This window comes from Lepisma saccharinum, chromosome 3 (assembly GCF_977018435.1).
Source record: "Lepisma saccharinum chromosome 3, izLepSacc3.1, whole genome shotgun sequence".
NCBI lineage: Eukaryota > Metazoa > Arthropoda > Insecta > Zygentoma > Lepismatidae > Lepisma > Lepisma saccharinum.
Window position 1 is genome coordinate 83,436,258 of NC_139231.1, and position 19,789 is coordinate 83,456,046.

A 19,789-nucleotide genomic window follows, 5' to 3' on the forward strand; every position below is an offset into this window, starting at 1 on the left:
TATGATTCTTTTCAGTTCGTTAGGAACCAATATAGTTGAAAATGTCACTTTCCTTTCATCAAACCCTTAAAAATTAATTTTAATGCACTTTAGATTGTCTACGTAGTCTATGTAAACTACAACCCAATGTAATCTACGCGTAGATTACGTGTAGACAACGCACGTAGACGTAAACTTATAGTCTACGGCACATCACTGTCGGCGGTCCCAGTCCGGCCCTTCTTGTAGGGATCAACATGGAGAGTGAGACAATCACTGGTTGGTGGATGCTGATCCAAACTATGGATGCTTTCCTCCCTTCCCCACGTGCAATTCAAGCATTGTAAACAGCTTTTGTCAAGAGTGATAATTCGAGCAACCTGAATTTGTGCCGCGTGGTTGCATACAATTAGGGATCCCCCGAAGAATTCATCGAAATGCACTTCAACTGCAAGACGGTTATGGTCTTCTGCATCATGGACGTCCGGAAGAAGGGTGCCCTCTGGAAAATTAAAGTCAGCCAAAAATGTACACATTTCACACAATTTCATTTCAGTCACATTAATATATGTTGATTGCTGTAATGTCGTTGCAGGAACATGATAACTTTAAACTGAATCAATCGTTTTGAGGGGACAATACTATTATGTGGGGGAAATGTGATTTTTTTTTGCCCCCGCGCGAAAAAATACTTTCCATCATGGACGTCCGCAAGATATTTTCCAGGAAGGGGCAGGCAAGGTAATTTTTTCCAGGGGGGCAAAGGACACATATTTTCCTCCAAAATAGTGATCCCCTCTCAAAAACACTATTTCAGTCTGAAATTATCATATTTCTTCAACGAATTTATAATAACGTAAATTACTGTGATTGAAATGCAATTATGTGTGAAATATATAATTTTTATGTACACATTCATTTTCCAGGGGGAGCCGTGGCCCCCTTGCCCCTCCTTCCGGACGCCCATGCTTTGCTTGTCCTTCCCTGGAAAAATCCTGCGCTATGTTTCTTTTTTCTTCGGCGAGTAATAACCAATTTAACACCATTTGAAATTTCCCGACTGTTCGGGATCATGAAAAGTTTTCCCGAAGTCGGGATCGGGAGGACAACAATTTCCCCCCTATCCCGATGACGACTTTTCGGGACCACTGTCACTCCGTTCTGTTAGGTAATTTTTGCATATTATCTGGTAACATTGGCTAACGGACTTTTGTTTTAATGTGCAAAGCGCGCTTCGTTGTCGGCCTCTGATCGTTAAATACATTTGAAAATAATTAAATCATACATATATGTGGAAGATAGTGTTGTTTTGGGGCTTATTCACGAATTGTGAAAAAACACTTTACTAGAACTTTCAACGGCAAATCATCTTTAAAAGGATATCCATGAAATCAGGTGCACGACTTGCTTAGAATTTGTGTAACATTGTAACATTTCTGTTTTAAAGTTGTTCGATGCGTTTTTTTTTTTCTTTTCAGAAGTTCCATTTGCGGACTTGGTAGTTATTCTTATTGTTTGTCAATATAGCTACTATAATCATTGTACGTACTTTGTTGTATGGTGATATTAATTTCGTTGTGACAGTAAACAAAGCATTTGTATTACGACGTTGATGGTCTATTGGAAAACTGAAGTAGTTATATAAAAACATAACGCCGCTACCTACTCGCATGAAGGGTTGAACAGACAGAAGTACTAAGTCAAAAATTAGCAATGAATTTTTAGTATCTTGCACTGTCCTGAAAATTCTTGTTTTCGTTGGTTGCGTTTGTTGCTATTTATGATAGTTTCTCTATGAAGAAACCTACAGTCTTTATGAGGGGATAATACTATGAATACATGTAATCAAATAATGTAAAATTTTAGTTAGTCATTTCATAATCACAAGTGGACAAATAGACATGTTTATTTCGTGGCTGAAATAACTAGATTTTTTTTACTAATTTAACCCTTAACTATTCTTGTGAAGAAATATTGCATTTACCAATGTCTTGGGTCCACTGGAACCTTATTTTTGAAAGGCTAATAAAATTAACCTTCTATCGGTCACACTATATCTGTGAGATACACGAGACTAAAATTGTTTATTTTCTAAAACTATTAGACGTGCAGTTAGAAGCTTCTCAGTAGCTGTGTCCCTCTTTGAATACAGATGACCATAGTTACCACCTGCTGCTCCTTCGTGTCTGGGATTATCTGGCTGTTTGTTTCGGTGAGATTCAGAGTGACCTATCTCGTTTGGGTAAATTGTAGCTTGTAGAGTTTACTGTTAGGATCCAGAAAATGCTGAATTAATTTTTTTGATGCTCTGCAGCAGTGATGGTGAATGCAATGAATACGATGTCGTCAGTGATAATGGTCTGTTGCTGATTGTGATAATGCAGAGGTAAGAGGAGGCAATTTGGAAACTGAACTGGAATGTGATGGCGATTGCGATGGACGGCAAAGTGACACACATAAATAAATTTGTTGTATGGTGACAATAAATAGCATATGTAGTGGTAAAGCAATGTTTTTAACATACTTAAGAATCATTACATGTAGTACTAAAATAAAATAAGGTAAAAATTAAAAAGTAATCGTGAATATGTTAGTAAAACCTTATTAGTATTTCACAGATACAGCGGGACCGATCTTGTTAGTTTTCCAGAGGCGACTGATGTAGGGTTCAACTCATTGATTTTGAGAATAATTTTAAAATATCAATTTAATGTTTGGAACCTCATTTACTTAATTTTAATAAAACATATTAATATGAACTTGCAACCAGTCTTACATAGATCCTTATTAGAATGTATGTTAAACATCTTTGTACTAATTAGTGTGTTTAAGAAATTTCGGTAAATGTTTACTATCCTTCGGACACCTGTGGGGCTATGCGTCAATGGTTCGTGGGCTATGCGACAATGGTGTGTGGATCTACGAATATTTTTTTCGGAACCAATTTTTAACTATTGTATCCTATACGTGACCCTACCTAACCAACCTTACCAGAAATGGTTCGTAGGCTATGTACGAAATCTGTCCGAAGGAGAGTAAACAAGTACCGAAATGTCTTTAAAAAATTATAAACATGACTTTAGAAACAAAATACAATTTTTTTTTAAAACTTATAACGATGAAGTCTTTAATTTTGAAAACAAAATGAAAATCAACTCTATGCAAAAATGACACATGTTCAAATTTAAGGAACTTACGTACTTCACATATTACATATATGTAAGCATTTGTGTATGCTGAACACTGCTGGTCTACAGAGTCTACACCACCTTTTGTTCCATTATAATATAGAATTACTTCTTGCTTTTTGGTTGCATAGTCGATATTATTGCTCTCATTCATAAATGAAAGGAGAATCTCAGATTTCTTTTTCTTGCTTACATAACTTGACTAACTGTGGTAAACCCGAGCAAGATGATTCTACTTCTTGGTCCTGAAAGTGCCAACCACAGTAAGCCCATTAGTTTTCATGTTTTTAATGAAATAAGGTGAGAGTATTTTTTTTTTCTAAAGTAACTTTACTGGTGTCGTGGGTCCACTGGACCCATGCGAGTCTCAAAGCTCAACCTTGCAGTAGCGAGAAAAACCTGTCTGACCACTTGCATGCCCTTCAGCCAACTGGTACTGAAATGCATGTGTAATGCAGTGCATACACTGGTGTAAACAAGCGTTGCAAAATTCGAATTGTCCAATGGACCCACAACGCTAGTTAAGAGTAAAGGAATTCCAGTAATATGATCTGTTGTTAGTTTTATTTTGTGTAGAATCGTTTTCATTTCATTTTTTGGGGAGCCGCTATTTCATTACAACTGGGTAGGATAGGCGAGTTTTTACCTGTTTTAAATTGTGTATGTTATAGTCAATTTTTGTGCTTACATGCTTGAGAATATTCATTATTGTGAAGTTATGATTATCAATTTATTGCAGGATGAGGCTATTTAAATGATAACTTATTCAAAATTGCTGTATTATACTTTCAGCATGTCTCTTCCGTCACCTATAATGAATCCTGAAAAGAGCAGCAAAAGAAGATCATCTGTAAGTCACAAACGTGGAAGTCGCAAGTTTGTGGAATCTTTTTTCCTATTGTTTTAAGAGTTCTATTTAGGATACAACATGTGTGTTACTCAGTGCCAAGTAACACCCATCCAAAATTTATTAAATTAATGAGTTGGTGAGCAATGTAAAGTTAAGTGCATGTGCAATGTTTTAAAGCTCCTTTACTGATGGGCTTTGAGCAACAGTGATGCTAGCTTTTAATGATTGTATATTTCAGTGTGCATGCTGAACAAAAAGTAAATATAACTTTTGTTCCGTCAAAAGCAGAAATATAATATTGGACCTGTTTTGAAACAATAGTAACTCTTTTCTTATAAAAATTGGCAACATGCATTTCATGTAATGCAACCTCTGACCTTGAACTTGACATGCAGTGTAGATTTTAATTTGGGGGGAATATATATTGTGCATTGTTATGTTACCTCTCTTTGCCATTAATTTCATTTTGTGATGCCTGTGGGAACTGTGAGAATAATTACAACTTAGGCCAAAATCTCAGTAGCACTCGCAGGTACACTAGCACCAAACTTTCTAAAACCTTGGAAAATATGCAACTTACAGACTTCCCCATGACTTAAACCAGCATCACTGCTTCCATATCAGGGTTTCAGATACGATGGTAGATCTGAAACACAGGTTCCTGGAGATGTTGCCACCATCTGTCACATGTATTATTGTCACTGTCACTACCAGCACATTCCTTAATTATTTCCTTACGTCTACATCCTCTGATAGCATAATGATTCTGTTTTAAAGATTTGTTGGTTACCATTGTTTTTCGATCTCATCATTTCCTTATTTCATTAAATATAATTAGAAGAAAAGTTACATATTAAATTATGTCTCATGCTAACTTTGGTGTAAATACCTTTTGGGACACCCATTGCCTCATATCGGCATTTAAGGGTCAAGATATTTTTGTGTGGCTGTGAACTGAAATGAAGCTTACATTGTGTTTCATATCTCTTTTTACCTATTTCAGTTTTCAATACATAGGTTTCTTTCTAAACAAAAGGGATTTTTTTTTACTTCTATAAAATCTCATCTAGGTCTGTTCCATGACATTTGAACATAATTTAATATCTTAACTATTTTTAAAGAATAGATAAGACATTAAGATCAAAATGACTTGCTATTAAAGACAAGAGTGTTAGGCAGTGTAATGGTCTGCAAACTACATATGAATATATTGGAAATACCAGTTGCCCATATTTTCTTTGATAGACCTCTATCAAGTTTAACTTTGCTGTTCTCTTTTCTTTAATCTTGGCATCTTGAAGACAAATGAAAAGTTACCATTCTAACTATTTCAGATTCTCAAGCAGCCTCGATTGTCGCCTTCAAGAAAACCTTTGCAGGATCTTGACTTGAACGTTAGTGAGGAGGAAAGAACAGTCACACGTACGAGAAGAGTCAGTTTTGCCGATACCAATCTAATAAAGTATGTGAAGACATTTTTTTAGTATATTTTCCGTAATTGTTGTACATAGTTCTTAGATTGTGTTTGTCAAAAGTGTGTGAACTATTTACTTAATATTTTTCAGGGCTCAAGTTGCTTAAAAACCTGCTTTTGGGGAGGGGGGAATGAAATTTTGGCTTTTTACTACTTACAGCTAATGTATTTCACTTGAAGTTACTGTTATGAGTTTACAGGTTTGTAGTGGCATATTTTACAACTAGCTAAAAAAAATTACATGATGTAGCAGCCAAGAGAGAGATGTTGGCCAATTCCAGTGGGCACCTACTGCATAGTGTTTCAGATACAATTTTAACACTAGCTTACCAACGGGGGAGCGGGCTTGCAGGTCCACCGCCCCTTTTTTTTTAGATTTTTAACTGTTTGAAAATAAATTACATTGTTCCCTAGGATGTTCCTAATATTTCGGTACTACTTTTGTTCATAAAAAGACATAAATGTAATGTAATTAGGAGGCAAAATGCATTTGGTGGGCATATCAGGCACCAAATTTGAATGCAGCTCATTCAATACACTCATGCCGGTGATAGTGTACAATTGGTTGGTAATGATGGTATTTAGTGTAATTATTATATTTAATAAACAACTACACTTCTACAAACAAAAAAGCATTAATAAAAAAATATTATGGATTTTGTGAGTTTGTGAATGATAAAATATGTGTCAGAGACTCGTGCAATAATTGGTTATTATTTTTTTTATTATTGATAGTAATTTTTGTGATTATTATAATTAATCAATTACTGCACATATGTAATCAGCAAAGGAAGCTGTAATTCAATAATAAAATGGTTTCTTGAATTTAAGTGATAAATGAAAAGTGTGGCCCTGTGAGCTGCCCCAGGTATGTAAGTTTCTTGTATGGCATGGGTAAGCTAGGGTTAAAACTAAACGTGTAGTCCTGACGAGCACATCTGACCATGAAATTGACTTAAAACAAGCTGTTACATGTTTGTGTCTCAATTTAAATGTTGATGTCATAAAATATGAAACAAATGTTAATACAAGGGTCGTTCAAGGTTGACCGGGATTTTCGTACGTAAAAAATCGATGAATAGCCGGATCATGATGAAACGTGCGGGTGACGTAATGTATTCCTTCGCGAGTAACTAGCGCCCGGCATGACGTATTTTGCGCATGCGCAGCAGTTGCAGCGAACATGGCAGCAAGCAGTGTGTCTGTGGCTGTGGAGCAGCGGTGTGTAATCAAATTTCTCGTGAAGGAGAAAGTGAAACCAGCTGAGATTTTCAGACGATTGCAAGCACAGTATGGTGAACAAACGATGTCGCGGACAAGAGTGTACGATTGGTGTGAGCAGTTTCGCGAAGGACGGGAGCTGGTGACAAATGAAGCGCATGGACACATTTGCCCGACTGCAGTCACACCAGTGAATATCGCACGTGTTGAGCAAATGATTCTTGAGAACCGGCGAGTAACAGTGCGGGATATTGCTGCCAAGGTGAATATCAGTGTCGGGAGTGTTGAGAAAATCATTCACGACCATTTACGCTTTCGCAAAATCTGTGCAAGGTGGGTTCCCCGCCAGCTGACATTCGATCAGAAGTGGACACGCAGGACGGTCTGTGAACAGCTTCTGAATCGGTTTCGAGCAGAAAGTGATGAATTGTTGCAATCCATCATCACGTGTGATGAAACATGGTTGCACAATTCAACCCAAGAGACCAAGAGACGCAGCATGGAGTGGTGGCATAAAGGTTCCCCGTCCCCCCAAGAAAAGCAAAACGCAGCCGTCCACTGGAAAGATCATGGCAAGTGTCTTCTGGGACATGAAGGGCGTTATCCATGTGGATTTTCTGGACAAAGGGAGCACGATTAATGCCCAGTATTACTCCACATTGTTGAGTGGTGCTGTACGAAAGTCCATTCGCAAGAAAAGACCTGGGATGTTGTCTGGAAATGTCATTCTTCTCAACGACAATGCCCGCCCTCACACGGCCAATGTGACAACAACAACTCTGGCCAACATGCGCTGGGAAGTTCTGCCCCATCCCCCCTACAGTCTGGATTTAGCCCCCAGTGATTATCATTTGTTTGCACCCCTTAAAGGACATCTGGGAGGGAAGAAATTCACGACAGACGAAGCACTGCGGAGTGATGTCCTCCGCCAAAGGAATTCGGGAGCTGCCAGAGCAATGGCAACGGTGCCTCGGCGTGCACGGAGAATACTTTGAAAAACTGACATAGTTTGGTGTTTCTTCTGCTACCTATTTCCTCCTCAGAAATAATAAAAGTCCCGGGCAACCTTGAATGACCCTTGCATTAATATATTCGATGTTTCTGGGCAATTAAAAATCTTTACTGTTCACAACACACATGCAGAAGTATACGTATTATGTGAATGTGTATATATATCCTATTTATTGAAGCTTTGAGATGGAAGTGACACATGGCTCTTGGAAACCAACCCTTAGAAGTAAATGCAACCTTTCGAATCAAAGCAACATAAGCTGCAAGTGTCGCTTGTCACTTGTCCTGTACCGTTTTCTCATAGACCTTTCAGACAGATGCAACAAGTTACATGTGTTCCTTAGAAGCAGGGCCTCAGTAATCCATTCAAACTTTTCAACCAAAGTGCGACAACGAGCCAATCGTGTCACTTGCATGTTGCTCGGACTACACTGTTTTCTCGTTGGTGTGCATCGTGCTACTTCGGTCTGTTGTCTTGCATGCATGGTGAATGTTTTGTTGCTTTATACTGAAGGAGACTGTCGATTGTCACCTGTGACTTCAGTCTGAAAGCTCCTTCAATGGCACGCATCATGTCATCTCGGTCTTGTTTCTTTTTTTGTGCATGTGTGGTGAGTGCATGCTTATAGGCGGAAGGGGCTAATGTCATTTGTCACTTCAATGTGACCCCCACCCCTGTTCCCCACTGTCATGAGTTGCTTCGGTCTGAATGCTCTCTATACTTTAAAAGATTGTTTGCTACTTTATCAGAGATTAAAATTTAATTTAACCTGTAAATCACAGAGAACAATTTTCATGTCTGTTGTTGGAAAAAGGCTGGATTTTCGATAGGTAATAAGAAGGTGTCTGAGGTTCAATCCTCAGTGGAGGCAGAGTGCTTCAGATCTCATTTCAATCTGTAGGTCTAGTCCAAATTAGCCAGATTTTTTAATAGATTTTCTTTTTTCCATTTGCAGCCAATCTTAAGAGGACGTATCAAAAAGTTTCGAGACTTGTTCTGTAACAGGCCTGTGCAGCTTTGCGCTGCCATCTGTTGGTATGTTACAGAACTAGTCTCGAAACCTTTTGATATGTCCGCGTATTTGCTTCTGCTTCAGTTTTAGTGCCAGTGTTTCTCAACCAGCAGGCTGAAAAGGTCCTTTGCACCCAGGGGTTGACAACTAATTTAAATCTAATTTTATATTTTACAGGAAGTCTATACATATTTGAACTCTTTATGATTGTCATAGTTTATATATTAATACTTAATATTAATTAAGGGTGCATATTAATGTACATATAAAGTTGAAAAGATCAGGAATGTATTTATAAGTGACATTTTTTGGTTCATGGCATCAACTTGTAAGAAATAAATGTACTGGGCTGTGGTCTCACAAAGTTTCAGAAACACTGCAACAAGCAGACAAAATACGTCACTAAAGTGAGAATCATAGAACTTAAGACCTTCTGTAAACAAAAGCATGTGTATCATAACAGTGTTGCCAACTTATGACAATACAATTATCTACGTAGCCTACAAGGTGCAGAGACGTTCTATTTGTCAACAGACGCGTTATAGCAATGTTTCACTTAAGGAGGCCCTATCACTTGTAGGGAGTTAATTTAATATGTAGCTTAAAAAGAACAATTAAATATACATCTTGGCTGCTCGGTGGCTGAGTGCAAGAAGAAACGATTAGCCAAATGTGGAAGATAAAGTCTTAAATGTAAAAAATAAAGAACAAAATGTATATCTTATCCATGGGCGTCCGGAAAGGGGGGCCCTGGCCCTCCTGGAAAATGAAAGCCAACCAAAAATTATATATTTTTCACATACAATTTAGTTTCAGCCACAATAATGTGTGTTAATTATTGCACGAACATGATAAATTCAAATTTAAGCAATGTTTTTTGAGGGAACAACACTACTATTGGGGAAAATGTGCCTTGTTTGCCCCCCTGGAAAAAATACCTTCCTTGCCCCTCCCTGGAAAAAAAAATCCTGCGGACGTCCATGATCTTATTCCCTACCGGGTGTGACAGTTCAGTACCAAATGATTCTTCTTCTGTTGTCTTATGCTAGAAATAACCTTTGCTAGGGAATGTGATGACACATTGAGATAAATGACGTTTTTAAAACAGCTGTTTATTGATTAAATTCATTGGGGTTTGAAAGTGTTATGATTTATTATTACTATTGCACATAAGTAAGCTGATAGATGTAATTTGATTAACTAAGTTCTTGAATCGTATTCATCATCTCGGTAACTAATGACATAAAGTGCGTGTCACAGTGTGGGGGATCTACACCTCAATGTCACACATTACAACATGCTCCAGACTCTCTAAAGTTATGCTATCCCAAAACACTCGTATGCCCTTTTCATCTCTATCTAAAATTCTGGGTTAAGCAGCAAAAATGCCGAGGGAAACTAAAATGGCAACTCAATGAAGCATTGTCACTTTATAGAAAAGTGGGGGTAGGAGGCAGTCACATTGCACCCAAAATATAAAATAAAATGCATATTTGCAGGTTTTTTTTTTAATTTACCATGTTTTTCTTCTTTCTAGAGCAAAGGTGTTCATTTTAAATCAACCTCCACCCATACCCCTCTCACGTCTTGCCCTCATCTCACCCTCACTGTCTGCCCTCGCCCTCCTTCACCCCCACAAGTCTTACAGCTATGGTCAGCCCATCTGTGTCCCTTCACCCCACAGCACCCTCACTGACATCGTGAAATCAAATTATCATGTGCCGACATTTTTGCCACACCACTTCAGTTTCCACACCGACATAGTGCGAAGATATTGGGGTTGGCAACAACCTAATAGTGGATTTCTTCTGCCGCATATAGTCCGTTTTGTAAAAGCTTGCCAATGCAAGAAAATTGTGTAAATTATCCCAGAATTTGCATTTTAAAATAGCTTTTCATTAAAGGATTCTGCTTATAATAATAATACGTGATGATTGTATAAATTACAACTGATCACGTGAGCAGGAAGAAAGTAGCGCCAGTTTCGAAAATGGCGACTTCTATGCGTGCAGGAAGGTCTCCGTGTTCTCCAAGTTTCTTTCAGAAACATCTGCAAGGACAGCCGTTGAAAAGTGGCGAGAAGCAGATTGTTCTGAACGTTTATTCAACGTTCTGTAGGTGGCATCGTGAGAAACCAGTGAGGAGGTGGTGAAGTTCGTGTCCGAGTGCAGTGGTGTGTCAGTGTCTTCTGTTTTCGGTGCGTTGAAAGAACGGAAAACGACCGGTGAAATTGTGACTCCCGGGAAGAAACACAACGTTGTTGCTCATGTGAACAAGTATACCGATTTTGAAATAACCGCAATACAGCGCAAAGTGCATTCCTATTTTTTTAATCAAGAACTACCCACCGTGCAGAAGTTATTGGCGGATGTTAATAACGATGAGGATCTCCCCAATTTTAGTGCGTCCACGTTCAATCACCTCTTGTTGGACATTGGGTTCGTTTATGGGAAGCAAAGTCGGCAGACAGCACTCATCGACAGAGACGATATTGTTGTTTGGCGCCGAAAATACCTCCCGTCCATCAGAGAACTGCGAAAGCAAGGTAAGAACATTTATTACTTGGATGAGACGTGGGTAAACGCAGGACACACTGTGAGCAAGGCGTGGCACGATAGCACTGTCACCTCCAGGAAGAAAGCTTTTCTCGAAGGACTGTCAACCGGAATAAAGCAACCGGCAGGAAAAGGCAAGAGGCTCATCATTGTTCATGTTGGAAGTGGAAGTGGGTTCGTGGGCGGTGCACAGCTAATTTTTGTACAAGACTACAGGTGACTACCACGAAGAAATGAACGGTGATGGTTTTGAGGAGTGGTTTTCATCTGTTCTGCCAAAACTTGACCCGAACAGTGTTATTGTGCTGGATAATGTTCCCTATCACAGTGTGAAATGTGAAAAGTTGCCAACCACTCCTTGGAAGAAGGCTGACATATTAGCTTGGCTGAGCGAAAAAGGTGTTGTACTTCCAGCTGACGTGCTGAAGGCGGAACTTTTGGATCACGTTTCGCGTATGAAGCCAAGCTATGACAAATACGTTGTCGACGAAATGGCGAAGAGAGCCGGGCACACAGTGTTGCGTCTACCACCTTACCATTGCAACCTGAATCCCATTGAAATGATATGGGCTCAGGTCAAAGGGTACGTTGCACGCAACAACAAGACCTTCAAGTTGGATGAGGTCAAGAGACTGACTGAGATTGCCATGTCTAAGATTTCAGTGCGTAACTGGGCGGACGCAGTGTGGCATGTCATTGAAACCGAAGAGCGGAAATTGTGGGAAGTGGACAACCTGGCAGATGATTTAAATTTGGAATGATTCATTATCCAAGTTAATGACGGGGAAAGTGAATCGGAAGATAGTTGTGATGAAGATCTGACGGGCATCGAACCTCTCCCGTCGGATTAAAGTATATAAATACTTTTCCCTTGCATAAATAATGTGAGTTCTTATTGTCGCTTTTTTTCAGTGCTCAAGAAAGAGAAATGAACGGAGATGAACAATCTATTTTTTATCTTTTGGCTTATCTTTGTCTAGTTTCTGCTAAAACTGGCGGGACATTGACAAAGGAGGAAAACAATTCTCTGCATGTCAACAATGTTGGGCAATAGCTTGGTGAAAGGGGTAGCAATAAAACGAAAAGGCTTGAATTTACTGAATCGACTCTCTCGCTCTCTTAGTTTTACTTTAGCCCCCTCATACTGAGAGAAAAGGGGGAGGAGGGACCCGTTAACCCAGTGTTAGATAAATGAATTTTTTGAAGTCGAAAATATGTTCATACCTGTACTTCAAGCTTCAACAAGAACACGTATTTGTTTACACTTAGGAAATTTATTTTGCTTCAATGTGTAGGGATGTCATAAAAAATAGGAATACGTTGTTTTTTTTTTTGGTTTCTTTTTCATGTAACGTATTCGGGTGAAATGCGAGTGAACAACAGCATATGATGACCGCGCCATCAATGAACAGCTGACGCGGAGTGATACGTTACTCGAAGTGAGACGGTTGTTTACAAATGGTCGGAAGGTTCGTGATTCCGATTTTAGTTGCTCCGTGACCAGGTTTAGCAGCCATTTAACCAAATTTTAAATGATGTACTGGAAAGCCAGAATACAAATATATTTTTCTGAACACAAAATTTAATGTAAAAAGATTAGATAGTAAGGTTACACGTAAGGAGTACTTTAAAAAGTAATTATTAGTGTAGAAGTCTGTTACTACGTTTAATTTGTCTGTGTTCTGGGGAGAAGAAGCTGACTAGGATGTGTGTATCCCCTTCCTCATATAGTGACGTTTCAGCTTATTTACATTAGTGTAATCCAGTGTTTGGAAAGTTAGTTTTATTTTTAAATTATTGACTTACACATATTACGCTAAACAATAATTAAATTATATTTACAGTTACTCATACGAGAAAGTAACTCACCGCTGCCATTACTTCAAAGAGCTGGTAACTGCAGCCTCGTTTTACCCTTGCACTCACGCCTCCTCTCCAACTTGTCATTGGTTGACTTGAATCATTTCGACTTGGTAATTGCACAGATTTGTTTTCGTTCGCTTTTTCCAGAGATTTCCACGTCAGATTGTGGAAACACATAGAAACGTTTCACAATGAAATAATGAAACACATAGTTTGTGTTTCTCAGGAATATAAATTTCTAGGTCTGCCCCTCCAACACACATGCTGCTTTAATTTTCTGGTAGTACGTAGTACTGGAACTTTCTTACCAAGTCGGTGGTAAAAAAATTAGATACATTATCGTAAGTTCAGCATTATTTATCATTATGCTGTAGTATGTTCAGCATCCCTGATCTTCATAGAAGTTCATTCTCTTTGTGTTCTTATGAAGAGTACCGAAATTATTTCATGGAGAAAAATGTATTGTGTGCACAGACATACACACACACACGGCCGTGCCAACCACTTTATAAATCTCTTTTTTACAATGAGGGGCACTGCTTGAATTTTGAAATTTTCATTCCTTCAACGAACCTGTAACATACTTGTATTTAATTATCAATCTCTTTCAGTGGCGGCGATTGGGTTACAAAACTGTAGGGGGGACTTTCCCTTTCCCTTGATAGATAAGATTTAGAATAGCGCGGGAGGAAAAGTGGCAAACAGTGGGGGGCAGGCAACTGGCCCCCACGCCATCCTAATCGCCACCACTGATCTCTCTTAATAATTATTTCAGTAACATGAAATTATACGTATGACCTCTCCCAATATACCTACAGTTTCCAGGATGGGCGTGAACCTCCCCTTCCTCTTCTCTCAATTAAACCAATGAGATATGAAAAAATGTTTTTGTAAGGAAGATATTTACAGTGCACAACTAAGTACAAACCATTACATTTCCAACCCATTTTATTTAGTAGTATGCACTATTTCGAGAAAATATGGTCACACCTACAGACAAGCACGAAAACCTACAACAAAGAAAAACTGCCTAATCCGTGTACGGTGAACCGGTCGCCTGCACAATGGTACCCACGTCACTAATCCCAATGAACCATGCATGGACTGGACTCGCTGCTCCCGCCTGCAGCTGCGATGCTAGTGGATCCCTCCCAGCAAGCAACCGTAGTGCGATGACACTAGCCTGGTTTTATCCAAGCTGAGCTGGGTCCTGAGACGGGCCACGGTGATTTAACGGATCCCGGATTACGGAGTGAGTCATGCCCGCCCACTCAGATCTCTAATAATTAGAGCATGGCAAGTCAACTTTATTCTCAAAAAAATTATTACATATATTTTGCACAGGAAAAGAACATGCATGGATTAGATTTATTCATTTTAAAGATCCAGTACACAATTATGTCTATATCATGTACACCACCTCTCTTTCACACACGCAAACCGCACAGAAGTACGGGCGGAAGGACGTACACACACACACCCACACATCTACACATCCAAAGAGTGTTATACATTCACATGGATATCCCTGATAAGCATAGTATGTACGAGTTGCAGCTCTTAGTAGTGAATGAATCTTTCCAAGGATATCAAAACGTGTGTCACTTTTCGAATAACATACTGGAGACCTCTGGATATGAATGCAGGATATTCAGTGAATGCCTTGTGAATATCTAGAACTGGATAAATATGTCCGAATATACCATGTTGTAAGTGACAATACAAATTCGTAAATATAATCTCATTAATCCATATCAAAGAGGTTCAGATAGTCCTCGAAGTGGTCGTTTCTATTCCAAACTCTTGATTTGGCTGTTCCGTGTGAGTATCACTTAAATCATACCATAATTCCACATCTAAAAATGAAAAAAAAAAAAAAAAAGATTAATAACAACAAAGTACCCTTCAAAATGAACATTTTTCACAATCATGCTGATTTGTCATGTACTAATTACCATAAGTTACCATCAAACCGAATTTCACTTCTCTATCTTAAAAAGTAGTATTTTTCAATATGCGTCCATCAGCTTCACGTTTTCCACAATCATGTGAATTTGCCATGCTGTAATTAGCATAAGTTATCATCAAACCGAATTTCACATTTCTATCTTAAAAAGTAACATTTTTCAATATGGCGTTCATCAACTTCCGGTTTTCCACAATCATCTTGATTTGCCATGCTCTAATTGGCATAAGCTACCATCAAACTGAATTTCACTTCTCTATTTTAAGAAGTAGTATTTTCCAATATGGCATCCATTAGCTTCCAGTTTTCCACAAACATATTGATTTGCCATGCTCTAATTAGCATAAGTTATCATCAAACTGAATTTCACATTTCTATCTTCAAAAGTAACATTTTTCAATATGGTGTTCATCAACTTCCGGTTTTCCACAATCATGTTGAATTAACATGCACATGTTCATGAATTCGACAATGAAAGTTTTAAAATGAAGAGTTACGTGACTCATATATTTTCTGATCCATTCAATACCCATTTGATTTGACGATCCCAAAGTTTCAGGTATACCCATCATGATTTTGTACCGGTATGATTCTAAGGATAGGTACATACTGTAACGGAACCGGCATTCAGAGAAGGAATAAGCTCCATGCTTTCTGGTACGGGTATAATAACGTTCCACTCTGTGTACCCAAAGCTGTCATCCCCGAAGCTCTCTCGGGTACAGCAGAAGCGTTACTGTTCGCCTTACCAAGTGGTTCTGGTATTTTCCTTGGACTGGTCCATGCCACTTGGGCCGGTACGCGGTACCCGGTATGAAAATAACACGGAACGGTGACAATACCAATGAATTGTGTTACGTTACAGGTCCCTGGTTGTAAGTGCAAAATATGACTTCTTTTTTTGTGTGTGTAATTTGAAATAAAATTCCACATTTGTGCTAATGTGGGCTATTTCTTCTTTGTACATAAATAAGGTATCACTCAATAGAGGTATAATGCACAAAACATATGCAGAAGTACTGTTTACAAGCAAATTAAGAAATTTTAAGGGAAGTGTAAGATTGAATAGTGTCATTATTTTTTTTATTTGCATTTCCCTTCTCTGAAATCCAGGTGCGTGGCTTATTCGAGGGCGAGGGGTACTCGAGTAAATACGGTACTTTACTGATTATTAGAAATGGACAAATTAATCTGTACTCCATTGGTATCAACTGGTATTGGCGAAATTAATTTTACTGACCCAATGTTTCTATAAATAGTCTGTAATTTAGTTTTTTCTGAATATAAAGTTATACTATATATTAAAGCTGCTGACCAAGGCAGTTTTTAATTATGAAGGAAACTCTACACTATACTTGTGATGTTTCCATTCTATATGAGGGTCTTCCTCAGACTAAGAAACAAATTACAAAAAATAAAGTTTCTTTGTCTGAGGGACACCCTGGTATAGGGTGGAAACTCACATGTATAGTGTAGTGTTTTTTATGTAAATAGAAACTGCCTTGTTCAGCAGTTTGTGTTTTTCTAAAATTGAAACAAGGCTTAATTATGTTACTATAAAAATAAACATTTCTGAGTTTAAAATACAAATGTCTACAGAGTTTTTTTTTTTAATGCAGCACTTAATGTAGTCGCTTTAATTAAGGAACCAGTCAGTCTTTGTTGAACATTTGCATTGAACATTGGATATCTGCAGCAATTTTGTATTGGTCCATCCCTAATGTTTGTGTAATAATTCTTGTGTTTTTCTTTCCTTGCAGGGAATTCTGCATACATGCAGATGAAGTAACTGAATGGCACAACACATATGAGGAACCAGCTAACAACTCAACTAGTTCTAAGGAGAGCAGCAGCCAGTAAGGACTTTGCTATTTTCCTTTTACATAAATTATGGAAACATTAGTTGATTGTTTTTCCCCATCCTCCTTTCTGTGCGCACATTCCCCAGTCGTAATGAAACACAAATTGAGCCCTGTGAAACCAGTTATTTTTACCTACTTCAGAAACATGCGAGTTGAAAGCGTCAGGTGCAGTGTTTTGTTTATGAAAAGTTTCCTCGTGGCATCCAGTGGGAGACTTCTGTCATCAGTAAACTCTATTGAAGATGTTCTTATTTCCTTTAATCACATTTTAAGAACAGTTAGAGCACAGCCATTTTGTGCATGTTGCTTCAAATTGCTTTTATTCCCAGATACGTTGTTGTTTGAAACAACCATTCATGTACATTGTCTGCAAGTAGCAGACAGTTTTCTAGAAACAAACATGCCTTCCAGTCTGTGAATTTCATACGAGAACAAACTTCATGAATCACTCGAAAATAGAGTTTAGGTATGCCATAACTTGTGTGATTTTGGAATTTGCCCTAAAGCAATATGTTTGGGTAAATCAAGTCACTAAGAAAGCATACATAATGAATAAATGTAAAGTAGAAATGTTTGTGAAGATCGCAATTTAATTATGAATTTTCTGGAAAGATGTCTGTGTACTGTGACCAGGGTGGCAACAGACCTGGAAAACCTCGAAAAGTCAGGGAATTTGAGGTGTCAAAAAAAGTCAGGTAATTTTGTCTTGATTGATTTTTTAAATTTTTTTTAAGATATCGTTATGGAAACTGCACGGTAAAAGTAAATCTTGTTGCTAAGTTTTGGCTTCAAGTTTTAGGCCCCTTTTATGCACAACACAACCACGGTGCCAGAAATCAGTGATGGCATGAGGAGAGAGAGAGGGAGGGGCAGAAAAATGTGTTAAGCCGATAAATATTACATGGAAAATGCATTGAATAATCATTTTTTCTTGTCCGTATGGGAGTAGTAAGGGTACAGAACTGTCAACAGATGGAAGGGATGGGAGCGGGTGGCGCCCCCTTATATTTGTCGGACGTCGTAGTAAGGCATTTTGTTGGAGAAACTGAAGGAACATGGAAACAAATAGGCTCCATTGATACTTACGATTTTTGTCGAATATCGCCACCAGACAAAAGTATCTTACTACAACATGCGACAGAAATTGCATGCATGGCACTCGTATGGAATTGATATTTGTTGGATGTCTTCGGACTGCAACATCCAACAAAAATCGCATGCATTAGCAAGAAAAGTTTAGACTGCAAATATGCTGCTGGAATTTTAGTACTCTTCTGGCTCACTTCACCTTATTTAATGTAGCAGTGCTTACAAAGGTTTTCTTTCATTATCCTGATGTATTACTGGTTTCGCAAAAGTTAACATACATTTATAATGACATTGCACTATTCTCAGATATCAAGAAGAATCCAACAAAACTGGATGTATATTGAATACTATCACGAAAAAGTGAAACATAAATCTGCGTTGGTGAACATTATAAAAATTGGCAAGTTGATGCTCCCAACCTCAAATTTACTGCAACACTAGTATTGCAATGAAATTAACGCCACTCTGTCCTGTCTGTTTAAACTCGTGAGAAATGGTTATTAATCTCTCAATGAGTGAAGTTAATGTCCAATATTATGAAATAAAATACTAATAATAAATATGTAAATATTTTAATATTATATTTACTCGAATCATTCAATCATAAAAGCAAATCACTTTCTTCAAGAATTTTTCTCTGCCAGCCCTGCTAAATTTTCACTTTCCATCTAATGATTTATACGAGGGGTGGCCAGAAAGTAATTTCCAAGTCGTAAGGACATTGATTTTTCGCAAACGCTAAAACCGTGAAAAATGTTAATTGCTGCGAAGTTGTGTTTATGAATGTGCAGTGATGTCTGGACACATTTTTCACCCGTTCGAAATAATCCTAATTGTTGGCGTTTTTTGCGATTTTTTAAAAAGATACCGAACTCTTACGAAGAGGTGTAGGCCATGTTACTTACAATTTGAAACAGTAGTTTAAAAACACCATGAAGGTATAATTTTAGATATTTGCCAGAAAATGCGCTAAAATGAAAATGTGAATTTTGGGGAAAATAACACCAAATAGTAAAAAAAAATCGTGAATTAAAAAAAGACAAAAATCAAGGTCCCTACTGATTAAGCATAAATAAAACAAGAATATCAGTTGTAATTTAGGACTCACCTAATTTTTGGCATAATCACCACCTTTGTTCTGGCATTTGTCGTAGCACTAAATTTTGTATGCCCATGGCATATGTGTCTGACAGCAAAGACTGGAACTATCTCTTCCGTAGTGTAACTGTCAAATCCTTGTCCTTCCAGAAACCTCTTCCGTTAAACAAAGAGATGAAGATGAAAGTCGGTACATGCAAGGCAGGGCTGTACAGGGAGTGGTCCAAGATCTCTCACCTGAAGTAATGCAAATGGCCCGCATGTCTTCAGCTGTATGGGGTTTTGCACATTCGATTGGCCTTACGTGAATTGTCTGCACCATTGTCTGACCATACTATCACTCACGACGTCCGGTCTGCACACCTCACACAATTGCTGGTGACTCTGTGCCAAATTCTGAGCATGCAAAAATCTGATTACTACACGTAGGCTACATCGCAGTCGATGGGAGACTGTATGAGAGCTGCAATCTTGAACCTAGAGCTGTCCTAAAATGGCTGCATTGCAACTGTACCAGATTACAGCTACCTAGTCATATCATAAATACTGACACAACATTGAAAGTGAATTATGACGAAAGTGTTAAAGATACTTAATGTCCTGATTGTATAGGTTACTTA

At 38.2% G+C, this 19,789-nt stretch overlaps 1 protein-coding gene across 1 annotated transcript in view; it reads left to right on the forward strand.

Moving 5' to 3' along the window:
- The first annotated feature begins 236 nt into the window (after positions 1–236).
- LOC145985590 (uncharacterized) overlaps positions 237–19,789 on the forward strand; it is an 84,139-nt gene continuing 64,586 nt past the window's right edge. Inside the window, exons 1-5 of the mRNA XM_083119660.1 lie at positions 237–322; positions 2,294–2,365; positions 3,960–4,017; positions 5,352–5,479; positions 16,881–16,976. Of these exons, the coding sequence (XP_082975786.1) occupies positions 237–322; positions 2,294–2,365; positions 3,960–4,017; positions 5,352–5,479; positions 16,881–16,976 (440 nt within the window). The remainder of the gene's footprint in view (positions 323–2,293; positions 2,366–3,959; positions 4,018–5,351; positions 5,480–16,880; positions 16,977–19,789) is intronic.